Source organism: Nyctereutes procyonoides, unplaced genomic scaffold (genome assembly GCF_905146905.1).
Source record: "Nyctereutes procyonoides isolate TBG_1078 unplaced genomic scaffold, NYPRO_anot_genome, whole genome shotgun sequence".
NCBI lineage: Eukaryota > Metazoa > Chordata > Mammalia > Carnivora > Canidae > Nyctereutes > Nyctereutes procyonoides.
In genome coordinates, this window is record NW_026575129.1 from 4,985,414 (window position 1) to 5,013,073 (window position 27,660).

At 37.5% G+C, this 27,660-nt stretch overlaps 1 protein-coding gene across 2 annotated transcripts in view; it reads left to right on the forward strand.

The window, feature by feature from the left end:
- Positions 1-27,660, forward strand: part of MSH3 (mutS homolog 3) — a 181,445-nt gene that overhangs the window by 19,027 nt on the left and 134,758 nt on the right. For both annotated transcript variants that reach the window (XM_055342287.1, XM_055342288.1), the window contains one exon: positions 232-398. In XM_055342287.1, the coding sequence (XP_055198262.1) occupies positions 232-398 (167 nt within the window). The remainder of the gene's footprint in view (positions 1-231; positions 399-27,660) is intronic.

The window sequence follows — 27,660 nt, forward strand, 5'->3', positions numbered from 1 at the left end:
TGTTGAATCTAAGACTTAACTCAGAGTATCTCTAAAGTTCCTCTAGCATAGCTTAGATATAGGTGAGTCTGACTTATTACATAAGAATTTTGGAAACTACACAGGTATTTAAACACTTTAGAAATGGACTACATACTAAAGAGTATATCCTCTTTACTGTTTCCATGTTTATAATGTGTTGTTATAATTGGGAAAAATATTTTTTCTGTGTCATCGTGTGTTTGTTTTTAGGGAGTGCAGCCTGTCACAGGTGAGGTTGTGTTTGATAGTTTCCAAGACTCTGCTTCCCGTTCGGAGCTAGAAACTCGGATATTGTGCCTGCAGCCAGTGGAGATGCTGCTTCCCTCACGCTTGTCAGAACAGACAGAGACACTTGTCCACAGAACCACAGCTGCTAGGTAAGTTGGCACATCACAGGAAAATAACACTGATTTTGAAATTCACGTTTATTTCCCAAATTGGTACTTCCTAAACTTACTAAGATTGTTAAAAAGTTTTTACTTAGAAAAATATTTTAACAGTAGTCATGGAAATTAAAAAAAAAATTTTACCCATATCAGCTTAAATGTAGGACTTTTTTTTTTTTTTAAAGATTTTATTTATTTATTCATGAGATACACAGTGAAAGAGAGAGAGGTAGAGACACAGGCAGTGGGGGAAGTAGGCTCCCCACAAGGAGCCTGATGTGGGACTCAGTCCCGGATCCCAAGATTATGCCCTGAGCCGAAGGCAGACACTCAACCACCGAGCCGCCCAGGCATCCCAATGTAGGACTTGTAAAGGGTTTTAATATTAGTTGGTAATTAATCTTCAGTTTTTGGAGATGATTTAGAGTTTATTTCTTATAAAGGTTAAATAATTTTGAAAATACTTTATGCTGCAAGTTTTAATTTGTGGTTGTGTCTAGAAATTTTAAATATTAGATCTAAGGTCACACTTCTTATTTATGAGGCGCTATGCTAAGCACTGTGGCATACGGAGAGGATGTGGCTGTGGTCCATGTCTGGGAGAGTTTATAATCCAGGAGAGGCAGATGTGTACATACCTAACTGGATTCCCAAAGTGACAAACATGAAGGTACATTTTTGGGACCATTCCATACTGCCACCTAGAGGAGTGTCAAGGGAGAAAAGATGCTGGAATGGTGGGCTGGGGCTCCATTGGAGAGGATTCTATATTGAGAAATTTGGACTTTAGACCAGGCAGGAGAGCCCATAAAGATTGTTATTTAGTAGGTTGACAAATCAACTAGGAAATCAAACTACTTGATTAAGTGGAGTTTCATGTATTTTTTTATTCTTTAAGAGTATTCTGTTTTCATTTGAATTGAACTTCTAGGGCAGCCCAGGTGGCTCAGCGGTTTAGCGCTGCCTTCAGTCCAGGTCGTTTTCCTGGAGATCCGGGATTGAGTCCCATGTCGGGCTTCCTGCATAGAGCCTGCTTCTCCCTCTGCCTGTGTCTCTGCCTCTCTCTCTCTCTGTGTCTCTCATGAATAAATAAATAAAATCTTAAAAAAAATGAATTTCTAAGTAGCTTTCATAATAATATTTTTTTTGGTTATAATATTAATCCATGATCATTTAGGAAAAACTAGGAGTTACCCAGAAAAATGGAAGAGTTAAAAATAAGTAAAATCCTATAACACAGAAATAATTACTCTTAAATTTGGTGTGATTTTCCTATGCATGTATATCACTTTTTTTTGGTTTATAAGCTTGGATTCATGTTGCAAAATCATTTTGTGTCCTTTTCTTTTACCTAAAATTCCCCATACTTTTTAATGGAAAATTTTACTTTATTTTTTAAATTTTATTTTATTTTATGGAAAATTTCAAACATACACAAAATTATACAGAATAGTGTAGTGAACCCCCATGAATCCATCAACCAGCTTCAGCATTGCTCAGCTCAGCCAATTTTATTTCATCCATATCCCTACCACCCCTCTCCTTGAATTATTTATTTGGAACAAATTCTAGAGGCCATCATTTCATCTACTAATATTTCAGTGATTTCAATGGGTAGTCAGTGAAAACAAAGTGATTACATACCATTCAGTCATGTAAATGGATAATTTATCAATTTCCCTTTTGTTATGTTGCATTCATCTTTTTCAGTTTTACGGATATAACTGTGATAAATATCCATTGATAGAAATACTTGTTTGCATTTCTAAGTATTTCCTTAAGCTAAATTCCTAAAAATGGAATTGCTGAGTCACAGGGTATAAATACTTACAAAGCTTTTGGTAGCTTGCTAGAATGGGTAATTTCAGTTTATACTTTTATCACTACAATATTGGAGCATTGGTTGAACCTTGCTAACACTGGATCATTTAAACAGTCTCTGCCATTGGATAGATGAAAAATTTTGCAACAAGTCCCCATATTTTATTTTTAAAAAATATTTTATTTATTCGAGAGAGAGCACACAGGTGGGGGGAGGGGCAGAGGGAGAGGGAGAAGCACACTTCCTGCTGAGCAGGGAGCCTGATGTGGTGCTCAATCCCAGGACCCTGAGATCATGACCTGAGCTGAAGGCAGATGCTTAACCAGCTGAGCCACTCAGATCCCCTTATGGTCCCCTTATGTCACTTTCCTGACAGTGAATTAAAACTTGAATAATTAAAAGTGAGACAGTTGACTAATAAGAGGTGCTGCTTTTGAACACCTAAAAAAAATTAATAAAATCTGTAAAAAATTTTATCGTTTTCTAAAATTATTACCAATATTTTATGTCTTTGGTTTTCTTTTTTTTTCATTTTTTTTAAAGATTTTTATTTATTCATGAAAGAGACAGAGAGGCAGAGACACAGGCAGAGGGAGAAGTAGGCTCTATGCAGGGAGCCCGATGTGGGACTTGATCCCAGATCCTGGAATTACTCCCTGAGCCGCAGGCAGATGCTCAACCGCTGAGCCACCCAGGCATCGATCCTGAATCGACAGGATCACACCCTGGGCTAAAGGCAGCGCTAAACTGCTGAGCCACCGGGGCTGCCCTCATTTTTCTTTATAACTGTGTATATATTCAATTGACTTAGGTATAACAGATTAAAGTCAGTTAGTTGAGTCAACACTTCCATTTTTCTTTGGGTCTGAGATGAGTCTCTTGTAAGCAGCACATTGTTGGTTGGGCCCTGGGGTTTTTGTTTTGTTTTGTTTTTATCCATTCTGATACCCTGTGTCTTGATTGGAGCACTTAGTCCATTTACATTCAGAGTAATTATTGATAGATGCGAATTTAGTGCCATTGTATTACCCGTAAAGTCACTGTTTCTATAGATTGTGTCTGTTCCTTTCTAGTCTTTGTTGATTTTAGTCCCTTTCCTGCTCAAAGGGTCTCCTTTAATATTTCTTGCAGGGTTGGTTTAGTGTTCATGAACTCCTTTAGTTTTCCTTGTCTTAGAAACTCTTTATCTCTTGTGAGTGACAGCCTCACTGGATAAAGTATTCTTGGCTGCATACTTTTCCCATTCAGCACATTAACTATGTCATGCCAGTTTCTACTGGCCTGCCGAGTTTCTATGGACTGGTCTGCTGCTAACCTTATGCGTCTACCCTTGTAGGTGAAGGGCCTTTTGTCCCTAGCTGGTTTCAGAACTCTCTATCTCTGTATTTTGCAAGTTTCACTGTGATATGGCTTGAGTTGACCTATTTTTGTTGATTTTGAGGGGAGTTCTCTGTGCCTCTTGAGTGCCTGTTTCCTAGATTAGGAAAGTTCTCAGCTATAATTTGTTCAAATAAACCTTCTGCCTCCTTTACCTGCTTTTCTTCTGGGATATGGATATTATTGTGCTTTGTGGAATTGCTGAGTTCCTTAAGTCTTTATTTACAATAATAGTTTTCTTTCCCTCTTCTTTTAGGCTTCGTTACCTTCCATTATTTTATATTCTGTATTACCTCTCCTATTTTCTGCTTCTTCCATCCTCATTGTGATTATATCCAGTTGGTTTTGCATCTCAGTTACAGCATTTTTTATTTCAGCCTGACCAGTTTTTAGGCCTTTTGGAATACTAGCCCAGCTAGTATTCTTCTGATTGTTGTTTTAATTCTTGTTCACATATATTGCTTGTATCTGTTTTGAGGAAATCCCTGGCTGTGATTTCTTTTTTATCTTTCTTTTGGGGAGAATTCCTCCATCTTGTCATTATGTATAGGTTTCTGTCTTTTGCATGTCATGAAAGCTTGTTATGTTTCGTGCTCCTGAGAGTAATGTATATTAAGAAGGGATCATATGCTGTCCAGGGCCCGGTGCTTTAGGAACTGTCTGGTATATGCTGTGTGTACTCTGCTGTTGTGTTTTGATTGCTCTTTCCCACAGGTCAGTCCTGTCGAGAGTTCCTCCTTGCTTGCAGTGGGGAGTGTTTGGACCTTTAACAGGTGTGCTTTGATTTGTTTGTTAAGATAAACCTTATTTAAAAAAAAAAAAAAAAAAAAAAAAAAAAAAAACTTGATCCAAGGAAAGGAAAAAGGAAAAGGAACAAAAACAATTCTAAACCAAATTCCAAAGGAAAAATTAAAAAAAAAAAAAATAGAAGCCTAGTCCTGTTTCCACCAGAACTGGAGCTCTTTGCAGCATTCTGTGGACTTAGTACATGCAGGAGGCCTGTATTGGTCTTCTGAGGGAGAGACCTACTGCACTGGTCACAGTCAGACCTGCTCTGGTAAGAAGTCCCTGCCTGATACAGAGGGGCTTGTTTGGTGTAGGGGACTCCAGCTTCCACTGGAGGGGCGTGTTTCTCTTTCAAGTTTGACAGTGGTGGCTGGGGAGGTGGGGGAGCATAGAGGATGGCATGACCTTGCCCCCTTGTCCCGGGGAAGGGAACTGACAACTGCTTCTGTTCAGGAGGTCCTCACAGAAAAGGACCTCTCTTTTCCTCATATCTCTGCCTTCAACCTGTCTATGCCCGGCCCCACAGTTCTGTGTTTTATTTCTAGCCAATGGCTGGGATTCAAAACTCCAAATCTTGGAGTTGACAAGGTGCAGACCCCCTCCTACTCTGGAGAGCCTTGCAGAGCTGTGCCTGCCTCTGTTCTGTCCCAGAAAAACAGTTGCATGCCTATGTAGCTGCCTGGAATCTATGATGAAGCACATTGAAAAACCAGGTTATGTGTCCAGAATGTGCCTCTGTGCCCTGCTTTGAATGGGTGCTTAGTGGTCGCCGATGGCCTTTTGTCCTTGGAGAGGCAAAATACCCTTTTCCAAATGTACTCCAAGAAAGGGAGTGTTCTCTCCCCATGTGACCCAGGGGATCCCCAGACCATGGTGTTTTGTGTAAACCCTATGTACTGCTTTCTCTCCGTCTCTCCCTGACTTTGCTCCATGAAAAGCTCTCTGTCCCCATAGCAGCACCTTGGTTTTTCTTTCCCCCAGTTCGTGTCTCTGAACTTCGCATCTGTCATGTTTTCTCCTTCCAGTTGTACAGATTGTTTTCTTAATCCTCAGATCAATTTCCTAGTTGTTTCAAGTGATTTGATCTTGATATAACTGTGTTCAAGGAAGGAGGCAAGTTCAGAGTTCCATACTATTGGACCATCTTAACTCAAGCAGCATTTTTCTGATTTCCACTTTTTTCCCCCAAATAATGAAGGCAAAAATTGAATAAAATAGGAAAATAATCCATAAGACATTGTCATAAATGATTTTTTTTTTTTCTGGCAAACAGCATTGCCTGTGATATTCCTAAATGTTTATTCATCAAATGAGATTCAAAAGCCATTTGGCATACTAAAGATAGTTTGGGTGTCATATGTGGGTTTTTCCGAATTTGATGGCTGCCTTTGTCTTGTTTTAATTTATATTTCTTTGCTTAGCATTGAGAATATGTAATTTTTTCTTATTTTTAATGAGCACATGTAATTTTTATTTGCATACTGAACTAGGCAAAATAAAAATCTACATTTTCGTGACTGTCTAAAGCTAACTTTTATCTATGGACAGAACAGAGTACTAGAGATTCGAAAATCAAGCAGTCAAATATAGTGGCTCTTGTGGTATGAGGTTTGGGTTGGAAGATTGGCTCTTCCCCTTAATGACTTTTGGTGCTCTACTGTGTTGTTCTTCAGTTTCCTTTTCTTTAAAATAGGGATAATAAGACTTCTTACCTCATAAGATTGTTGTGAGGGTTAAATAAATTAATATAGGTAAAATGTTTGTAGTGGCTGGCATAGAAAGCTCTCTATAGGGGGAAAGTGCTCTATTATCAATTATTTTATTGTTCCTATCGGCCATTATATTTTTAAATATTGCCTCTGCCCTGTTCTCTTCTGGAATTCCTTTTTATTCTGCTCCCTGTGCATATCCCTTTATGGTGTTATCTTCCACCTACAGCTGTCTGAAACACACGTCTCCCCTGTTGTTTTTGTTTTTGGCCCTTAGGGATTTCCTCTTTGTTGTTGTTGTTCCACTCCGTTGAAGAAGGTTTTGTCTTGTTTTGTTTTTAAAGATTTTATTTATTTAACAGAGCGTGCATACAAGCCAGGGGAGGGGTGGCAGGCAGAGGGAGAGGCAGAAGCAGGCTCCCCGCTGAGCTGGGAGCCCAGCTACATGGTCCTGAGATCATGATCTGAACATAGATGCTTAACCCACTGAGCCACCCAGGTGCCCTGAAACATTTTTGATTATATTTTAATTCACAATTTCTATGTGTTTTTAGTAGACTGGATCAAACAAGTTGTCCATGCTTATAGTAGTGTTCCATTATTTTTACTTAGATCTCTCCCCATTCTGAAACAAATTCTATAATCATCTGTATTTTAGTCAATTTAATTTTCTTTAAAATTTTATCTAATTTTTAGCATTTAACTGTTAATTCACTTTTTCTTTATTGTACTTTTACTGTGTGAGGTGTGGTCCTACCTTAATTTCCTCTGTGAATGCTAATGAGTCCATTTAACATTTGTAAAACTTAGCCTTTATCAACTTGATATACAAATCATAGCCTTATTTATTTATTTATTTTTAATTTTTTTAAAATTTTTTTATTTATGATAGGCACACAGAGAGAGAGAGAGAGAGAGGCAGAGACAGGCAGAGGGAGAAGCGGGCTCCATGCACCGGGAGCCTGACGTGGGATTCGATCCAGGGTCTCCAGGATCGCGCCCTGGGCCAAAGGCAGGCGCCAAACCGCTGCGCCACCCAGGGATCCCAGCCTTATTTATTTAAAAAAAGAAAAAGAATTATCAACAGTGAGCATAGGGGGTGCTCTTAATTAGTGATGAACAACATGGCTTGTCAAAATTTTGTTACATATTTACTACCAGTAAACCATATAGCCTTGAAATTTCAAGGAGAAAAGTTTTATTTTTGATGTACTCTTATCTGTTTTAAACAGTAATAGGTAGATAGATTCTCATGTCTCAGACTTAGCATCCCCTGTTTTTCTTCTGCTGTAAAGAAGGTAAAAACAATTTTTGGCAGTTACTGGTTGATATTTTATTAATATTTAGGAAATTATGAAGCTTTGTAAGAAAAGGCAGAATAATGCCTTGGAATTATGGAATATGAATTTTAAAGTATTAAGGTTTTTGTGTTCTTTGGCCACAAGAGGTCTCCAAAGGATTTTTAATTCTGTGGATTATCATTTAAAGACTATTGGAAACTTCATATTTATTATTATATTGGCACAAATATTGCCATATTTGTATCTTATGGTAATTATGGATAACTACATATTGGTCAAAGATGGTACTAAGATAAAATTATTCCTACATAATGATAAACAGTTTTTCTTAGGTTATTTTTATTTATGTAAAATGTGTTTATAAAATTTCAGTTTGGAACTTCAGAAATCATTTTTACTATATTTTGTTACCCTTACCATTTGTGGTAAGAATATATAGAAACAATGGGAAAAGGATGATTTTTAACTGATTAGCTGCAGTTAATAGCACTTTAGCTTAGGGATGTTATATGTTTATAAGACTGGTTGAGAAGAAAACTATAGAAGACAAATATTAGTCTATATTTACTAGTTCTCAAAGAAACTGATATTTGAGACAAATCAGATGAACAGAGCAGATGATACTCAATTTGTGATTAGATAAGTGAGGGCTTCCTGGGCCTACCATAGCTAAGGAAGGCTTTGTGAAAGAGGTGGGCTTGGCTGGCGACATTTGGCAGATAGGAGGCTTTGAATTGGTAGTGGAGGAGGTAAGGGTGTGTGTGTGTGTGTGTGTAAACAGTATGAGTTCTGAGGCACTTAGGCTGGAAATATTAAAAGAGATGTGAAGACAGGGGAGACTTTTTTTTTTTTTTTGAGGGGAGACTTTTTTAATTGGAGGTGAAATTAATGTTGAGAACTGAAGAAGAAAGGATCGAGGGCCATAAAATCCAGCAAAGGGGTCTGGAATCCTAGTGGAGGTCAGTATGGTTTCTGGGCAAAAGAAAGGGATGATAGAAGAGGTGAGTCTACTACCTCAAGACAGGAGAAATGAACTTTTAAAAAATAAACAATTCCCCTAAGGGGAAAAAGAATAAGACCAGGGAGTTTATTTTTATTTTTTAAGATTTATTTATTTATTTATTCATGAGAGACACAGAGAGAGAGGCAGAGTCACAGGCAGAGGGAGAAGCAGGCTCCATGAAGGGAGCCCGATGTGGGACTTGATCCCAGATCCTGGAATTAGGCCCTGAGCCGCAGGTGGATGCTCAACCGCTGAGCCACCCAGGCGTCCCAAGACCAGGGAGTTTAACGAATGTCATCATTGCAAGTAGGAGGAAGAAAAATAGAAATAGGAAGGGGATGAAGAGCTAGGTAGAGAGCCAGGGCAAGGTAGGGATATGTAGTTATAATTTATTTGTTGCAAATGATATGGTCAGTGGTATGTGTTAATTTTATATAGTATTGACTGTTAAAATTTTCTCAAGCTGCGTTATTCAGAAAGGTAGTTGGGGAGGTGCCTGGGTGGCTCCATCAGTTAAGCATCTGCTTTCAGCTCAAGTCATGATCTCAGGGTCCTGGGATCCAGCCCTACATTGGGCTCCCTTCTCACACCTTTTGTGCTCGCTCTCTCTGCTCTCTCAACTAAGAATCTTTGAAAAAGAGAAAGATAGTTGGTTATAAATTAATCCTAATCAGTTGATACCATTTTATCATTTATTCTTCTTATAGAAGAATGTCTTTCAGTACTACAGTTATTGAAGCAATTTGGCTCATGAAATAAATGCCTGAACATATTAGCATTTATTCAAAGATGTTTATGTTGCATATTTGAAGAAAACATTCAAATCTTGATGTTGGGGAATAAGAATGACTCTTGTGAATACTGCCAGTGTTAGAAAGAGAAATACATTAGTATGTCTTTGTGTACACAGAGGGCCTTAAATCTTCTAAGATTTAGCCATAACCATTATCTGATGTGATTGTTTATAATGGAGATTTATAACATTGAATATTATTTATACACATTTGCAGTGTTTTAATTTTGTGTTTCTCTTTTATTAAATTAATTTGTTTTAGAGATTGATTACCACTTGGTGTTCTTGTGCTTTGATTTTCAAATTTTTAATGGAAAATGTTTTATAGTTTCAAATGAAATTATTGCTCTGAGACTATGCGTAATTATCAGAGAAATTGTTACGTAAACTAGGGATCTGTGTTATGGCTGAAGTCCAACTTTTTTCTGATGTCATTAGTTGAATTTAGCATTAGCTAAAAAAGTATCAAATCTTTTTGAAGAACAAGAGGAAGAAAAAAAAGTAGACAGGTATTGATTAACTTGGTGAAGAGGAAGTGCTTCACACATAAGAAATGTTAATTGGCCAGTACTTGATGGTCTGAATTCAATGATTGCAATCTTCCAATTTGTTCTCTCAGAGTTTAATAAGCTCAATTTCTTGGGCTTTTATGACATCATTTCAATCTAATTCTTATTTGGGGGTACTGGGATGCAGGTAAATGTCGCATGTATCAAACACTGGCTGACATGCAAATATGAACCACAAAGTCCCTATATTTAGTGAGAAGGTGAGGCTGGGTAGGGTGAGGGCATTTAAGGGAGTGTGAACACAAGATGGGGTAAGGGTATTGAGTTGACTAGTGTTCGGTGTGTACAGGCAGAGTGTCCTGGGACAGAATCTAGCACTATGAATTGCTCAGTGAACGTTTGCTCTATGGCTGTGTGTTGAAGTGTTTTATGGAGAATGCTAGGCACTAGCAGAATTTGTGCTTTATTTTGGTATTTCTCCACTTTGGCCTACTGACTCCTTTTGTTTATTATTTTGTGTTAGAATTTTCTTTTAAATTACAGAGGTAGTACATGTGTATTATAAAGTAAAAATAATACCTATTTTACTTGATTTTTTGAAGCTGTTTTTTTTTTTAAGTAATTTTTACAGCCAGTGTGGGGTTTGAATTCATGACTCCAAGATCAAGAGTCACACACTCTACCAACTGAGTCAGCCAGGCATCCCAAAAATACCTGTTTTAGTTTTGTTATTTTTTTAAAGATTTTTTCTTTTTAATTTTTATGTATTTATTTTTAGGGAGGTTGGGTGGGAGGAGGGGAAGAAAGGGAGAAAGAATCCCAAGCAGGCTCCACTCCCAGCACAGAGCCCAATGTGGGGCTGTCTTACAACCCTGAGATCACTGCCTGAGCTTAAATCAAGAGTTGGTTGCTTAACCAACTGAGCCACCCTGGTGCCCCAAAAAATACTTGTTTTAAAGGAAAAAATTCTTGCTAATCTCCCGACCCAATTTGATTTAAAGTCTTTTTATTATAATGTGACTTTAATATTTATAAAGTTACAATTTCATGCTTTAGCGATAAAGTCAAAATAAAATTTGGGGTTAGAATCAAACAAATGTATTAAGTTAATAAACTACAAGTGAACAATACTTTGATGCAAAGCATGATGTTCTTGTCTGAAAATAAACTGTTCCTTCCAATTTGAGTAGGATGTGTCTTATACTGAGGACCAGGTTCTTGGCAGTTCAATATCTCTATACTTCTATGTGCTGTGTAGAGACTCAGCTGTTTCCCACTGTTTTTCTCTTTGAACCACAGTATAACTTAAGTGATTTGCCCACCACTTCCATTTTTTTTTAAATTTTTTTTTATTTATTTATGATAGTCACAGAGAGACAGAGAGAGAGAGAGGCAGAGACACAGGCAGAGGGAGAAGCAGGCTCCATGCACCGGGAGCCCGACGTGGGATTCGATCCCGGGTCTCCAGGATCGTGCCCTGGGCCAAAGGCAGGCGCCAAACCGCTGCGCCACCCAGGGATCCCACCACTTCCATTTTAAGACTGCCTCTTTTTTTTTTCCCCCTCATTAAACCTTTAACAACTGAAATGCTGCTTATTGCTAATGTGATATTAAACATAACCAGAAATGCAGGAACTGAAGCGTGTGGCAGCATTTATTTTAAAAGTTGGTAATCCACTTGGTCTAGGACAGCGTTTTCAAGCTAAAGGTTATGAAATCAGTTTGGTAGGTTGCAACTAATAGTGAAAAAAATAAAATAGAATTTATCAGAATGCTTCACAGGTAGTAAAGGTTAAATGTTTCATGAAATGCTTTTTTTTTTTTCCAGTTTTATCTGTCTGTGTATAATCTCTGTATGTATGCCTTCTGATCCTCTTTCCAATTTCTATCAACTTTATAATTCTCCAATAAGGGAGTTAAACTCTTAATATGATATATTAATTAAATGTTATCTTAGATTATCTCATATGTACGTTTATATTGCCTAAAACTGATCAGATATTTCCCATAAGTATATATATTTTTTAATTTATTTTTACTTTTAAATTTTTAAAAAAGATTTTGTTAGAAAGAGATCACAAGCAGAGGAGAAAGGGAAGAGGGAGAAGCAGGCTCCCTGCTCAGCAGGGAGCCCAATAAGGGGCTCAGTCCCAGGACCCTGGGATCATGACTTGAGCCAAAGGTAGACGCTTAACTGACTGAGCCACCCAGGTGCCCCCAGAAGTATTTTTTTTTTAAGTTTTTTATTTTTTTAATTTATTCAGAGAGAGAGAGAGAGACTGAGAGGCAGAGACACAGGCAGAGGGAGAAGCGGGCTCCATGCAGGGAGCGTGATACGGGACTTGATTCTGGGTCTCCAGGATCAGACCCGGGCTGCAGGCGGCGCTAAACCGCTGCGCCACCGGGGGTGCCCCAGAAGTATTTTTTAAAAAAGGCACAAATGAAAGGTAGTTAATATTTAAAGACTATGGATTGAAAATTCTAAAGCTGACTTGACTCATAGGTCATATATTGCCTACATAGAAAATGTGACAGATTATTAGAAGTAATAAGGATTCATCGAGATTGCTAATATAAAAAAAAGATTTTTTTTTTAAAATAAATGTTTTATTTATTTATTCATATGAGAGAGAGAGGCAGAGAGAGGGAGAAGCAGCCTCCATGCAAGGAGCCTGACTTGGGACTTGATTCCGGGTCTCCAGGATCACACCCCGGGCTGAAGGTGGTGCTAAACCACTGGGCCACCGGGGCTACCCAAGATTGTTAAATATAATCAATATATGAAAATGATAAGAATCTTAATATAGCAGCAACAAATAATAAAATTTTTAAAAGAAGATACCACTTGGAATAGCAGCAAAAGTAATATTATTTAGGACTACATTTACCAAAAGAAAAATAAGGCCTTAAGAAAATTTCAAAACTTTATTGAGCGATAACAAAGAAGAACTAAATAGTAGAAAGAAGTGTATTAACGTAATTAGTGGGGCACCTGGTTGAGCATCTGCTTTTGTCTCAGGTGGTGATCCAGGTGTCCTTAGATCAAGTTCCACATCAGGCTCCTCGGAGGAAGCTTGCTTCTCCCTCTGCCTGTGTCTCTGCCTCTCTCCCTATATCTCTCATGAATAAATAAAATCTTTTAAAAACAAAACAAATGTGTGATATGTGAATGAGACCTGTGATTTTATAAATTTTTATGGTGTAGACAAATTCATAACTTGATATTTGAATTTAAAAATGTGGGTTGATTTAACAGAAGCTCTTAGGTTGTAGTGGTGATGTACTATTTTTGAAGGTGGAAGGGATATGACTTAAGTTAGGGAAATAGGCTGGAGCATGTTGTAAGGGCAATATATGCCACATTTACCTGTTTCTTGTCATTTAGATTATGTGTATTTGAGCAAAATCTAATATAAATGAAAGGGATCATTGCTTGAATGAAAAAAATTCAAACCAGAGTTTTAGGGAAATACATATGATGGATTTGAGGCCTAGAAAGGTCACTTAAACTCCCTGAAGATGAGTTGCTTTCCATTTTTCATAACAGCTTACCTTTTCTTTCTTTCTTTTTTTTTTTTTTAAGATTTATTTATTTGAAAGAGGGAACATGGGTGTAGGCATGAATGGGATGAGGGGCAGAGAGACAGAGGGAGAGAAGCAGACTCCCCACTGAGTGCAGAGCCCGGCATAGGGCCCAATCCCAGGACCTTGAGATCATGACCTGAGCCGAAATCCAGTCAAATAGACTGACCGCCTAGGCACTCCAGTAGCTTACCTTTTTAATTAAGATATTCTGCCTTCAAATTCTTGTTATTAATTTAGCTAGCAGTAAATTCTGATGGATTGTTCTTTTCTTATTAGCATCATCTTATCAATATCTATTGATAGATATTTCCAGTAGGTTCTCAATTTATTGATAGATCCTCCGAGTTATGCATTAGTATTCATTCATTCTTAAAAACATTTATTGGGTGCATGCTGTGTGCCAAGTTGATTATTAGTGATGATACAAAAATGAGTAAGATCCCTTACCTTCCTGATTTTTATAGTCTAGAGGGGTGGTAGTCATGGAAATAAACAATTATAATGGAAATGTTGTTTGTTAAGGTCCAGTAGAGTGACTGGAAGCATGAGGACGTCAAGCTTTGCCAGAAGCAGTTAGGCGAGGTTTCCCAGAAGAGGCCAGGACTGAGACTTGAAAATGACAGCCAGGCAGATGGAGGTGTAGGAGAGTATGGTTTTCATAGGGAACAGAAACTAGTTTGGTCTGCCAGGGTGGCCATGGCAGCCTGAGACAGGACAGATGTGGGGTTTGGAGAGAATGGTTGTGTAAATAAAGCAAAAAAGAACCAAGAGAGAAAACAATATGATAGAGGAGTTAGATAAATTCCAGTGAAGAAGACTGAGAATAAATGGCTGGTGGCAGAAACTATCATAATGATCTTTTGTGTCCCCAGTACCTATCACAGTGGCTTGCATATAGTAGGTTCTTAATAAATGATCAGTGAATGATTAAATAGATGACTTTTTGGAATAGGAGAAAAATGGGTATTTCCTATATGTTCTTCTTAGGAAAAATTATTTAGATTTTATAAATATGGAGGAATTGTTTTAGTAGCTGGGAATTCATACATATACATGATGATAAATGTATATTTAAATGGTATGGATGTAGCCAACTCACTTCTTTTGGAAAGACTATATTAATTTGCTATCATTTTTCCTATTGTTTTTAGTCTTTATTATTCTTTCTTTATTTTTTTAAAGATTTATTCATGAGAGACACGGAGGTAGAGACATAGGCAGAGGGAGAAGCAGATTCAGTGGGGAGCCCGATGAGGGACTTGATCCCGAGATCCCAGGATCACCACCTGAGGCAAAGGCATATGCCCAACCACTGAGCCACCCACGTGTCCCTTGTTTTTAGTCTTTAAAATTAAAAAAAGAAAAGTCACTTTAAATTAGTTTATTTAAGCTTCTTAATATTTCTATGGGCATTCCTTTAGAGTAAATACTGATGGCATCTACATGGCTAAGTTATCCTGAACAAGGAATTATGTGATACTTTAAAGATTAATATTGATGGTAATAAGGTTCCAACCTCATTTCTGGAACTTGAGACTTTTCTGTGTCACAGGAAATTATTATTTTTTCTTTTCTTTTGATTCTTTTTCATCTTCCTCATTCCTTAGTTCTAGAGTAGGAGATAAATAGAAAGTTGACTCCTTTGTCATTGTATTTCATTGTTTATTATATAATAATTCTACTTACCTATTTAGAAAATTCAGAATTAAAAAATTGCAGGTGGTAGTAGATTAGCAGAAAAAAGATCTCATACACAGGAAGAAAATGTTTTTAGGAAAGCATTTAAAGAAGAAATCTTCTTAATAAAAATCTGTTTTATATAGATTTTTAAAAATTTATTTGAGAGCAGAGAAGAGTGAGAGTGAGAGAACACGAGTTGGGGGAAAGGCAGGCAGAGGGAAAGGGAGAAACAGGCTCTGGGCTGAGTAGGGAGCTGAGCAGGGCTCAATCCCAGGTCCCTGGGATCACGACCTGAGCCAAAGACAGATGCTAAACTACTGAGCCACCCAGGTGCCCCTATATTGATTTTTTTTAAATTAATTCCTTTCCTGGTAGAAATGCCACTGGATTTTCAGTAGTGTTTATTTTTTCTTTTTAAAAACCAAATACAAAAGATTTTTTTAACAAAATATTTTATGGGATCCCTGGGTGGCGCAGCAGTTTGGTGCCTGCCTTTGGCCCAGGGTGCGATCCTGGAGACCCGGGATCGAATCCCACGTCGGGCTTCCGGTGCATGGAGCCTGCTTCTCCCTCTGCCTATGTCTCTGCCTCTCTCTCTCTTACCGTGTGCCTATCATAAATAAAAATTTTTAAAAAATTAAAAAAATAAAACTAAAAAAAGATTTTATTTATTCATGAGAGACACAGAGAGAGAGGCAGAGACACAGGAAGAGGGAGAAGCAGGCTTCCCGCAAGAAGCCGGATGTGGGGGAAAAAAAAAGGAGCCTGATGTGGGACTTGATCTCAGACCGCGGGATCACGCCCTGAGCCCAAGGCAAATGTTCAACCGCTGTGCCACCTAGGCATCCCTACAAAAGAAATTTTATTCATTCATTCATAGATTCCATCTATTCATTCATGAGAGACACAGAAAGAGAGAGAGAGACACACAGAGACACAGGCAGAGGGAGAAGCAGGTTCCCTGCAGGGAGCCCAATGTGGGACTCTTATCCCGGGTCCCCTGGGCCGAAGGCAACGCCAAACCGCTAAGCCACCCGGGCTGCCCCAAAAGAAATTTTAATAAGATTTTTTCCTTGTGATCTTACCAAGAAATAATTGTTTTTGTATTTAGGATTTATATTATTTTGTTTATTTTGTTTTTATTGAGGTATAATTAACATAAAACATTATTAGTTTCAGATGTACAACACAATATTTATATTGTGAAATCATCACCACAATAAGGCTAGTTAACATCCGTCACCATGCGTAATTATACAACTTTACAATTTTATGATGAAGACTTTTTAAGATCTACTCTCAACAACTTTCTTTTTTTCTTTTTCTCTTTAAGATTTTATTTATTTGACAGAGAGCACAAGCAGGGGGAATGGCAGTTATAGGGAGAGGGAGAAACAGGCTCCTTGTGCAGCTGGAGCGTTTGTGGGGCCCTATCCCAGGACTCTGGGATCATGACCTGAGCTGAAGGCGGACACTTAACTGACTGAGCCACCCAGGTGCCCCTTTTAATAACTTTCAATATACAATACAGTATCAGTAACTATAGTCACTATGTTGTACATTACACCCTCAACTGATAGTTTTTAATATATTGTAGCCAGCACTTTTAATGAGTGTGCTTAACATGTAGGAAATGGGTGTGTTCTTATATATGAAAATCCAGATTTTAAAACATGGTAAATTAATAAGTTAATGTTACCATACAAAAGTTTTTGCTATAGGGTTTATCTAAATTCTAAGCCTTTGTCCATTTTCATTGAGTATAACTCCAAGGAATATCTTTACTTGAAAAGTATAAATGGAGTGTACATGTAATGGGCTTACTGATAGTAGTTGAATAGGAAGAAACAGCATTTGAAGAGTCTGGAGGAATGACCTGATTAATACAGAGAAACCCCCAAGCTGGGACCAGATTGCTTGAACAGAAAGTTCGAAAGCATTGTGGAAGATAAGCATAATTGTTTTACTACTTCCATATGATTTTTGTAAGTACACCTGTTCATTTGTGGTTCATGATTTAATTGCATAAAGTCCCCTAATTAAAGCATTTTATTTTGAAGTTACGAGATCACTGAGGTAATAAGTGGCAAAATCTACGATCCCTAGTCCTATTTGATGATTCCACTATCATTAAGAAATAACCTAATGGCAATCTAAAATACCAATATCTCCATAATTGAACTCTTAATATAGGTAGCCATCTATTTATAGGATCTCTTCAATTATTTCTTTCTTCCCTTTCCCTCTTCATAGTTCAGAAAGATTCCTTTTACCTTCTTCCTTTATAGCAAAGTTTCCTTTCAATATCTGTTTTAGATAAAAAAAAAAACAAAACAAAACATTAGGCCAGCATGGTTCAGAGCCTCTCTGGGCTTACTTAATGTCTAAGCCTTTGTGGACTTAGACTTATCCATTAGTTTTCTCAATGACTCCATCCTGTCAAATCTCCCCACTGAAGAGAGATTTCTTACTAATTTCCATTATTTTTCTTGATTACTCTGAGGTTATTCTCTTATCTCTTCTTTTCAGGCCAGGAGTTTCTTTTCTCTGCCATCCTCTTTTTTTGTGGGTTCTATTTAACGACTAGCCCAAGTTTTAATCTCTAGAGCAATAAAAGTCTGTGAAGCCCTGCCATGTTTTTCCCTCTACTAGTTTTTTCCCCTCTCTCTTCCTCCCTCCTTCTCTGTCTCCTCCTTCTGTCTTCTCTTTGGTATTTGATTATAACATGTAATTTGGCTTAATATGAATAATACTGAGGTTGATGATATTTTTCCAGGTTTGCTTGGGAGCTCCTGCACATCCAACAATTTAGAAAACTGACAAGCTCTAGGGATTCTTTATCTCAGTGTTATCTTGAACTATTTCTTTTTGTACATTCAGCTCTTATCAACTCTTCTTAGCCAGGCTGAGCTGGGCTTTGCATCTCATGGGAGTGGACATGAACCCTGAACAGACCACGTAGTTACACTAGGTTGCCCCCAACCCTAATAGGAAGGCTGGTTGAGAGGGAAATACGTAAGTGGATCTGCATTATTTCCCTGATGGCCATGTTGGACTATGATCATCCACAGAGTTAGTCCTTACCTGGCGGGGGGGGGGGGGGGCTGTTGAAATCACGGGAGTGTCTTTAGGGTGCTTTGTGTCTAGCTGGGACTGCTAGACATAGGCCTGCACCTGACCCATCATGGCAGTGTTTATTGAACTATGGTCACAAGTCATTAGTGAATCATGAAAACATTTTTATGGTTTGCAATTACCACTTTATTTAATTTTTAACGGATTTTTAAAATTTATTTGACACAGAGAGCGCATGTCCATGTACAAGCAGGGAGAGGGAGAAGCAGGCTAGGCGGGGAGCTTGATGCAGGGCTCTATCCCAGGACCCTGGGATCATGACCTGAGCTGAAGGGAGACGCTTAACCAACTGAACCACCCTGCAATTACTACTTTAAAGAATGAATTAGGGTAGTATAGAGTTGAAGATAGATGAGCGCATTGAAAGTAATAAACTGTTGTTTAATGAAATTTTTTTCTGTTTGCGATACATCCTAATCCTGCCTTTTTAACCTAAGAAAAAGTTGCTTCAAAGAGTGACATACTGACTTCTGGTCATGCCTAGTAACAATAAAATACATAAATAACACATTAACTGAGTGTCTCCCTTTTCATTCAGCTTCACAAACATTTGCCCGGTAAGGGTTACCAATCTGTTTGGGGAGCCAGCACATAACACAGATGATTCCAGTACAGGGCAGATCAATATAGCATGTGATAGGAATGCAAACTGAATACCATGAGTATATGAGAGGGAGAGAATAGAACAGCACTACTTAGTAGAAATATAATGTGGTCCACAAATGTGAGTCACATGTTATTTTGTTTATTTTTTATAGAAGTATAGCTGATACACAATGTTACGTTAGTTTTAGGTGTTCAACATAGTGACTCCACCAGTCTGTACATGCTGTGCTCACCACAAGTGTAGCTACCATCTGTCACATGCAATACTGTTATTGCAATACCATTGAATACACATAGGTAATTTTAAATTTTCTGATAGCCACATTAAAAAAAGAGACAAGTGAATTTAATTTTGATACTACATTTATGTAATTCAACAAATCCAAAACATCATTTCAACATGTAATTTTTTTGCATTCTTTTTTATACACTAATTTTTTTTTATACACTAATTATTTACATTCCTTTTTACACTAAGTTTTCAAAATCTATTGTTTTACACTTAGCACATCTCAATTCTGGTTACCCACATTTCAAGGACTCAGTAGCCAGCGATATATGATGAGTAGCTACTGTATTAGACAATGCAGTTTTATAGAATGTAGGGAAACATTATGTAAGAGAAGGCCTAGAATGATAGGCTGTGCAGGGAACAGCATTCCACAGTGAGAGAAAAGTTTAAACAAAGATGAAATAGGAATTTGTAAAAAAAAAAAAAAAAAAAAAATTATGCTCTTACTACATATCGGATCTATTCTGTGATCACTACTCTTATTAATTCATGTGATCTTCACAGCAGCCTTTTGAAGTAGTTACTATCATTATGTAGTGACTATATATTGTATAAACTATAAATTTTATGAACGAGGAAATAAGTAGTCAAGTAGCATATGTATATATATGTATGTATGTATCTGTCTGTCTATCTGAGGAAGACAATAATGGCCCTCCAAAGATATCCACATCCAAATTCCAGGAACTTGCAAATATGTCAGGTTATATGGGAAGAGAGAATTTGGGTTGGTACTCAGATGAGTTTAAGATGGGGAGATTGCCCTGAATTACCCAAATGGGCCCAGTTAATCACAGGAGTCCTTTATATGCAGAAGAGGAAAGTAGAGAGGGTCAGAGTGATGTGAGTATTTGACCCATCACATTGACTTTGAGACAGAAAAAAAATGCTATGAGTCAAGGAATATATTGCCGGCCTCTAGAAAATGGAAAAGGCAAGGAACCCGATTCTTACCTGGAACTTCCAGAAAGAAATATAGCCCTGCCCAGTGAGACAAGTGTGGGAATTCTACCTAACTGTGAGATAATAAATGTCTCTTGTTTTAAGCTATTAAGTTTGTTACAGTAGCAAGGAAGAATAATACACTTTCAATATGGGTAGGTTCTGGATAATGATACAAAATGTTTTTCTTAACCTTTTGTTCATTGGTAGCCATTTACAGGAATTAACTCAGGCCACTGTCTCTCTTTCTTAGATGTTGAGTTTTCTTCTGCTTCATTTTTCAGAGTTACTGAAAAAGGACAGGTATTTGATATTGGTTAGGTAGGCAGTTTTTCTTGCAAATAGAAATATATATACTAGTTGTGGTTCTGACTGAAATATTGGGAGTTTGTAAGTACTTGATAAAGTGGTAACTGCCCTTTTTAAGTCTGAGCAGTTTCAAGTTGCTAAGTCAAGGTATCATTTATGTATGAATTACCTTCTAGGTAAGTATACTTTACAGTTTTTTATGTAACTCTTAACTATCAGCCCCCGGATGTCACAAAGTTTATCTGTGGGTGATTAAAGTGAGTAAGACAAGAGATTGCCCACCCATACATAATAAAATCCTATTTCTCTACCTTCTGGAGAACAGTGAGAACAGCTTGGCCTGCAGGTTGATTGTCATATCCTGCCTCCTTCCCACCTACTTATTGCTGCAGAGAGGCGGGCCTTAGCCTCTCCTTAACGTTCTTGTAAGAAAAGGGCTTCCTTAGGTTAGTTCCATGGCAAACATGCTCTTAGAAGGAGAGAAGCTTCTATCTTGATTCTTGCTTGTATATGTTCTTTATCTTTCCTCTGTACTAACAGTGCAAATATTTTGCTTCAGGGATATGTGTTTTATTCACCGTGTCATTTTCCTATATACTTAAAATACTACCTTTCTCAAAGTGCTGACCTTTTGCAGTGCTCTGCAAACACATAGATATAGAGTGATTTTTTAAAAGAACGATTCCAGAGTTAAATGCTGCCTAAATGTAGACAATAACAGTTGAATTCATGGTGATGTGAAGTGTTTGTGAGTGTCTTTATTCTAACTTCAGAAGTGGAAAATTTATGCTTTTTCTGTTTGCCTGTACTCTGGGTGGTTGGTGAGTACAGCCTCATCTTCTGGAATTCTCTCTCTCTCTCTCTCTTTTTTTAAAGGTTTTATTTATTCATGAGAGGCACAGAGAGAGAGAGAGAGAGAGAGAGAGGCAGAGACATAGGCAGAGAGAGAAGCAGGCTCCCTACAGGGAACCTGATGCTGGACTTGATCCTGGGACGGGGATCACGCCCTGAGCTGAAGGCAGACGCTCAGCTGCTGAGCCACCCTAGGGTGTCCCTTCTGGAATTCTTTTAATGGCTCATTCTCCATATGATTTTTCTGCCTTTAGCCTCAGAGACTCTAGGCTATGCTGATTGCTCCTGAGTGATTACAGGTGCTTTTTGCCGGCTAAGCAATCCTTAAATGTAAAAACCAGGAATTAGGTGCAAGACAGATAAGGAGATGTGATTGTGTTTTGCAGATTTTCACTTGCAGACTTTTAGGTATTTTCAAATTCTAATTTGATTTGATGCATTTAACAAGTCATGCAAAAAAGTTAAATTGATCCATTTTACAAGAGTTTGATGTGCAAACTCATTGCTTGTGTAAGGTAACCTATACCTGAGGCCAGAAGAGTGGCACACTTCATCCCACTTGGTTTCTTGTCCCTATCTCTGGATCTTAGCTACACCAGACTATTGGCATGTTCAGACACATCCTGTACAGTAAGAGATGGCACAGAACAGTGGTCAGGGTATGGAGTCTGGAATCAAACACGCTGCATTTGAATCCCAGCTTCCTCATCTTTTAGCTGTGGATCTTAATTTTTTTCTTTTCTTTTTTTTTTTTTTGGATCTTAACATTTTTGTGGCTCAGTTTCCCTATTCAAAAACAGGTGTATAATAATAAATAATTATTTCATAAAGTAGCAAGGATGAAGTTAGTTAATACATGTAATGGGCTTAAACAGTCCTTAGAACATAGTATTCAGTAAATATTAGCTCTTATTTTTCATTCATCATTTATTTTTCTACCATTCTTAAGCTATTCTTAGGTTGTGTAGTGTTTCCCCCCCCCCCACATCTATTTAAAATATTCTGTATCCTAACAGTCTTAATTGCTTTTACAAAGCTGCCTTACAATTTTTAGTTGTGAGTCTAACCTTGGCTATAGTTGGAATTGCCTATGGATATTGAATACTGATGCCTGCAGTTTTGGTCTTTGCTAGAGTTGTCTTGTAGTAGCTTTGAGAATGGATTGTTGAATTTCCAGAAATTTTCTATCAGATTGTTAAAGCATTGGTAGCTTAAAATCAGCCATAGTGGGAATATTTACACTCTTGAAATTGGCAGATACCACCATAGCATTTCTCTCAATCTGTTTGGTTTTCCAGTGATTTGTTTATAAACTTCTCTAATTAGATGTTGAGCTTTTTACTAGAGTATATTAGTTTGCTAGGGCTGCTGTTACAAACTATCATGGACGGGGTAGCTTCAAAAAGAGAAATTTATTGTTTCATAGTTCTGGAGGCCAGAAATCCTAAATGAAGGTGTTCACAGGGTTAGTTCCCTCTAAGGGTTGTGAGGGAATGATTCTTCCAGGCTTTTGTCCTTGGCTTATAGATAGTTACCTTCTTCCTCTGTCTCTTTATATTGTCTTTCCTTCTACGTGTGTCTCTGTGTCCAAATTTCACTTTTTTATGAGGACACTAGTCATACTGAACTAGGGCCTAACTTAAGGATCTTGCTTGAACTTGATTATCTCCATAAGGAACTTACCTCCAAATAAGGTCTCATTCTGAGGTGCTGGTGGTTAGGACTTCCACTTAAGGATTTTGGGGGGACGCAATTCAACCCATAACGTAGGGCAGGGAACTTTTTTTTTCTTTTTCTATGCTCCTCTAGTGTTTACACAGTGAAGATTTGTTGAATGAAAAAGGAAACACCAGTTAGCTGGTGTGTTGTGTATTATTTTTTATTCATTGTACCATGAGTTCCAGATAGTCAATTTGTTGATTTTTTTTTTTTTTTGAGGTAGCTCTTTCTGGGCATAATATCAGAGTTAGTATTTATAGAGAAAAACTTTAGGAAGATTAGTTATTTTAGGTTATCTGAGGCAGGCTTGAGCTTATTAGTGAACTCAAAAAGCATATGATCTGAGTGAAATAGTCTTGATTTTTGTGTCTGTTGCTGAGAAAATGCTTTTAATCATACATGAAAAAAATGAGATGAATTTCCACTGATCTGAGACTGTTTTTTTTTTTTGTTTTTTTTTTTTTTTTAAATTTATTTATTTATGATAGTCACAGAGAGAGAGAGAGAGAGAGAGAGAGAGAGAGAGAGGCAGAGACATAGGCAGAGGGAGAAGCAGGCTCCATGCACTGGGAGCCCGATATGGGAATCGATCCCGGGTCTCCAGGATCAAGCCCTGAGCCAAAGGCAGGCGCCAAACCGCTGCGCCACCCAGGGATCCCTGAGACTGTTTTAATGCTAAAAATCATCTTCAGGATTATGTAAGACTATGGAGCTCTGAGGAAAGTAGCATTTTGTTTTTGTTTTTATTTTTGTTTTTTTGCTTTTTCTCAAAGGCAAATATAATGTCACATAATGATTTCGTGGTATTTATGATTGAAAAAAATATATTTAGAAGCAGGAAGTATAAATTATTTTTTAAGAACCTATGTGTTAGGATGATTATATATAATATTTTGGATAATATTTAATCTATGATTGTCTCAAAGTGTGTATACTTGGATGTGCTTTTTGAAGTAAAATTTTTTTTTTTTAGATTTTAAAAATTTATTTATGAGAAACACAGGAGAGAGAGAGAGAGGGGCAGAGACACAGGCAGAGGGAGAAGCAGGCTCCATGCAGGGAGCCCGATGTGGGACTTGATCCTGGGTCTCCAGGATCATGCCCTGGGCTGAAGGCGGCACTAAACCACCGAGCCACCTGGGCTACCCCTGAAGTTAATTTTTTTTTTTTTCAAGAGGAGATACTTCTCCACACCATTGCTTTTTTCTGAATAAGTACTGGAATTAGAATCTTATCCCAGAAATGTATTTGAAATACCCATTTGAGGGGCTCCTGGGTAGCTCAGTAGGTTAAGCTTCTAAATCTTGATTTTAGCTCAGGTCATGATCTCCAAGTTGTAAGATTGCCCTGCCTTAGACTCCTGCTCAGCACAGGGTCTGAGATTCTCTTCCCCTGCTTCTCCCCCTGCTCATGAGCTCTCTCTTTCACTCTTTCTCTCTTAAATAAATAAATAAGTCTTTAAAAAACCCCATGCATTTGCACAAGAATTTGTTAGTTTAGTTTTTTTAATAGAAAAATTTTAAGTTTTGAAGCTATATTTTTAGTTTTAATCAAGTGTAATTTACATGCAATAAAATTTACACATTTTAAGTGAGTCTTTTATGTCCAGCTTCTTTTAGCATAATGCCTGTGAAATTCATCCATGTTGCTGTGTTTCAGTAGTTTTTTTTTTTTTTTAATTTTACAATAATACTGCATTGTAAGAATATATCAAAATGTGTTCGTTCATTCACTGGCTGAACTTTTAGGGTTTTGCCTATTTCCAGTCAAGCTGATAAGAACATTTGTATACTAGTTTTTTCATGGAAATGTGTTTTTATTATGGGTAGATACCTAGGGGATTGAAATTGCTCAACTGTATGGGTAGGTACGTACTTGAATGTATAAGAGACAAACTATTTTTTCACAGTAGTTGCCCAGTTATATACTCCCACAAGCAGGCTGTGAGAGTTGTAGTTGCTCTACATCTTTGCCAACCCTTGGCCTTGCAAGTCTTTTAAATTTTAGCCCTTATAGCGAGTGTGAAGAGATGATTCATTTTCGTTAAACTTTTTTTTTTTTTTGATGACCAGTGTTTTCATGTACTTATTGGCTATTCATGTATCTTTTTTTGCCCATTTAAAAAAATTGGGTTGCTTTTTTGACTGAGCAATAAGAATTAGAATTCTTTCTGCATTCTGAATAAAAATCATTTGTTAGGTATATGTATTGTGAATATTTTCTCCCAGTCTGTGGCTTGCCTTTTAAGTTTCTTTCTTTTTTTTTTTTTTTAATTGTCTTTATTTTTATTTTTTTATCTTTTAAGATTTTATTTATTTGTGAGAGACAGAGAGAGAGAGAGGCAGAGACACAGGCAGAGGGAGAAGCAGGCTCCATGGAGGGAGCCCGAAGTCGGACTCCATCCTAGGTTCCCAGGATCACACCCCGGGCCGAAGGCGGCGCTAAACCGCTAAGCCACAGGGGCTGCCCGCCTTTTGATTTTCTTGATGATCTTAGGAAAACAGGTTTTATTTTTGATGGAAGTCAAATTTGTCAATTTCCTTTTTTTTTTTTTTTTTTTTTTTTTACGATTAGTGCTTTTGGTGATGTAAGAAATCTTTGCCTGTTTCAAGGTCATGAAGATTTTTGTCTTATGTTTTCTGCCAAAAGTATTACAGTTTTAACTTTTGACTCTATTAAGTATTTTGATTTAATTTTTGGGCATAGTATGAGTGTAGGGATTGGTGATTCTTTTTCTCCACATAATTACCAGTTTTCACATCAGTAGTTGGAAAGACTGTTCTATCCACATCGAATTATGTTGCTGCCAAAGGCTTTATTTTGAATTTAAAGTTGAAAAGTGACCTAGAATTTTATGTTTTTACGGTAGTTTAGACACTGACTTTCTAGGATATCATTTTTCAAAGTGTGAAAAATAAAAAAATAAAAAATAAAAAAAATAAAAGTGGGTGTTTTTTGGTTTCAAAAGTTATTTACATAGAGTTAGAAACATAGAGTGGTTGGGATGGGAGCTTTAGAAACCCACTGTGCTAGCTTCTCCCTAATAGACCCAGTTAGGTGAATATAAAATAGATGGCTGTGTGTATGTACGTGGGTTTGTGAGAGAGAAGTTAAGCTAAGGCACTAGTGGAACATCCAGGAAAGCACATCAATACATACTGCACAATTGGTACAGTCTTAAGTAATCAGTTTTAGAGTTTAGTAACTTTTGTTGTTAATTTTTCTTCTGTTTAAAAAATAACCTGAGTATAGGCAAGACTTTCTACACCATTTTGTTTTCTTGTCTTTGAAGACTGACATTTAAGTGACCATTGAGTAACTTCTTTTGTTTCTTGTGAAATGAAAATGCTTTGTTTCTATTTAAAAACCTTTCAAGCATCAGAAATAGGTGAGATGGTTATGGGGGTGAGTGTGCAGTGATTTCTGAAGTCACATGTGAGCTTTTCCTTTCTTCACCTCTGTTCCCTCAGAGTGCAAAAGTGCTACTGGAGACCCATCTTAGTAGCTACTGAGAATATTCCTTATTGCTGACATGTTTTTTACTCTGTGCCTGTCCTGCCAAATTACATCTGTCCTAAAGCTCTCCTCCTTTTATCCCTTTTCATTTGAGTACACGACTACCCCTTTCTCTCATTCTTGAGTAGCAGTAATAGTAGTAATAATAGTGACAGTAGCTAACTATATTTTAGATACTATTCTGAGGGCTTTATATTTACTAACTGATTTAAACTTCACAAACATCCTGTGAGGGAGCTGCTGTTATTTTAATACAGATTTTATAGATAAGGAAGCTGAAGCAGAGAGATGTTAAGTCTAGGGTTCTACAACTGGTAAGTGGCAGACCTGGGATTTGGTCCAGACTTCCTGGCTCTGAGGCACATGCTTCTAACCACTGTGTTATAGAGCCTGTCAGGAAAAACATGAAGGAAGCAACCATTCCCATCCTTCATCTCTGTTTCTGGACTTAAAAAGGAATAATGTTTTACAGCATAGTCGACATATTATTTGGTTGATATTTCATGAAATTTTCATTCTTTTATAATGCATATTACAGTTTATATTTCTATCTCTGGCACTAAAGTTTCTAACAAAAAGCATGTGTGTTTAAAACAAAATAGCTTTATTTCTAAAGCTATTACTTTACAAACCACAATCCCATGTGTCTGGTAGAAACCACAGGCCTTCCTAGCATGCAGTTCTTCTTCTGGGAAAGCATCTTAGAAGAGGTGAGTCTTGGCCCACTTGTAAATAAGAATGTGCGCAGATGGCTCGGATATGGTCTGTGGAGATGGGTGGTAAAAAGACCCATGATTGTGATGAGCTGAAAGTTTAAGAAAGGATGGAGGTTTTAAAATGTTTTCCAGAGAATTCATCCTTAGAGAAAATTTCCAGGGTCAGAGAAGAAGAGCTAGGAGGTCATGACTCTGGCCAGAAATGAATGGCTTTTCAAGGCCGTTTGGCTTTTTCTGTCTCCATTCCTCCCCCCTTCATGTTTTCCTTTTCCTTTTGGTTTTCCAAGTTCTCTAATCCTCTTAGTTTTTCCTCACCTCATTGTGGGAAGAAGGCCTTTTCTGTCAGGTTTGCCAAGACAGCTTGGAGACTTTTTGATGCAGCTTTATCATAAAGGAAAAAAAAGTAACAATCACGATAAAAGGAGAAAAAGTAAAACTGAAAGTCTAGAAAAAGCTAGGAACATTTTAGAAAGACGTGAATTCCCTAGTACAGACCTCTTACATTAAGGTAAAATCTCTTAACGCTTTTCTTCTCTTGAGGGGCACAGCCACTTTGGTTAGTTCCTGGGCCTTGGGCCTCTGTTGTGAGGCCTCAAGGAGC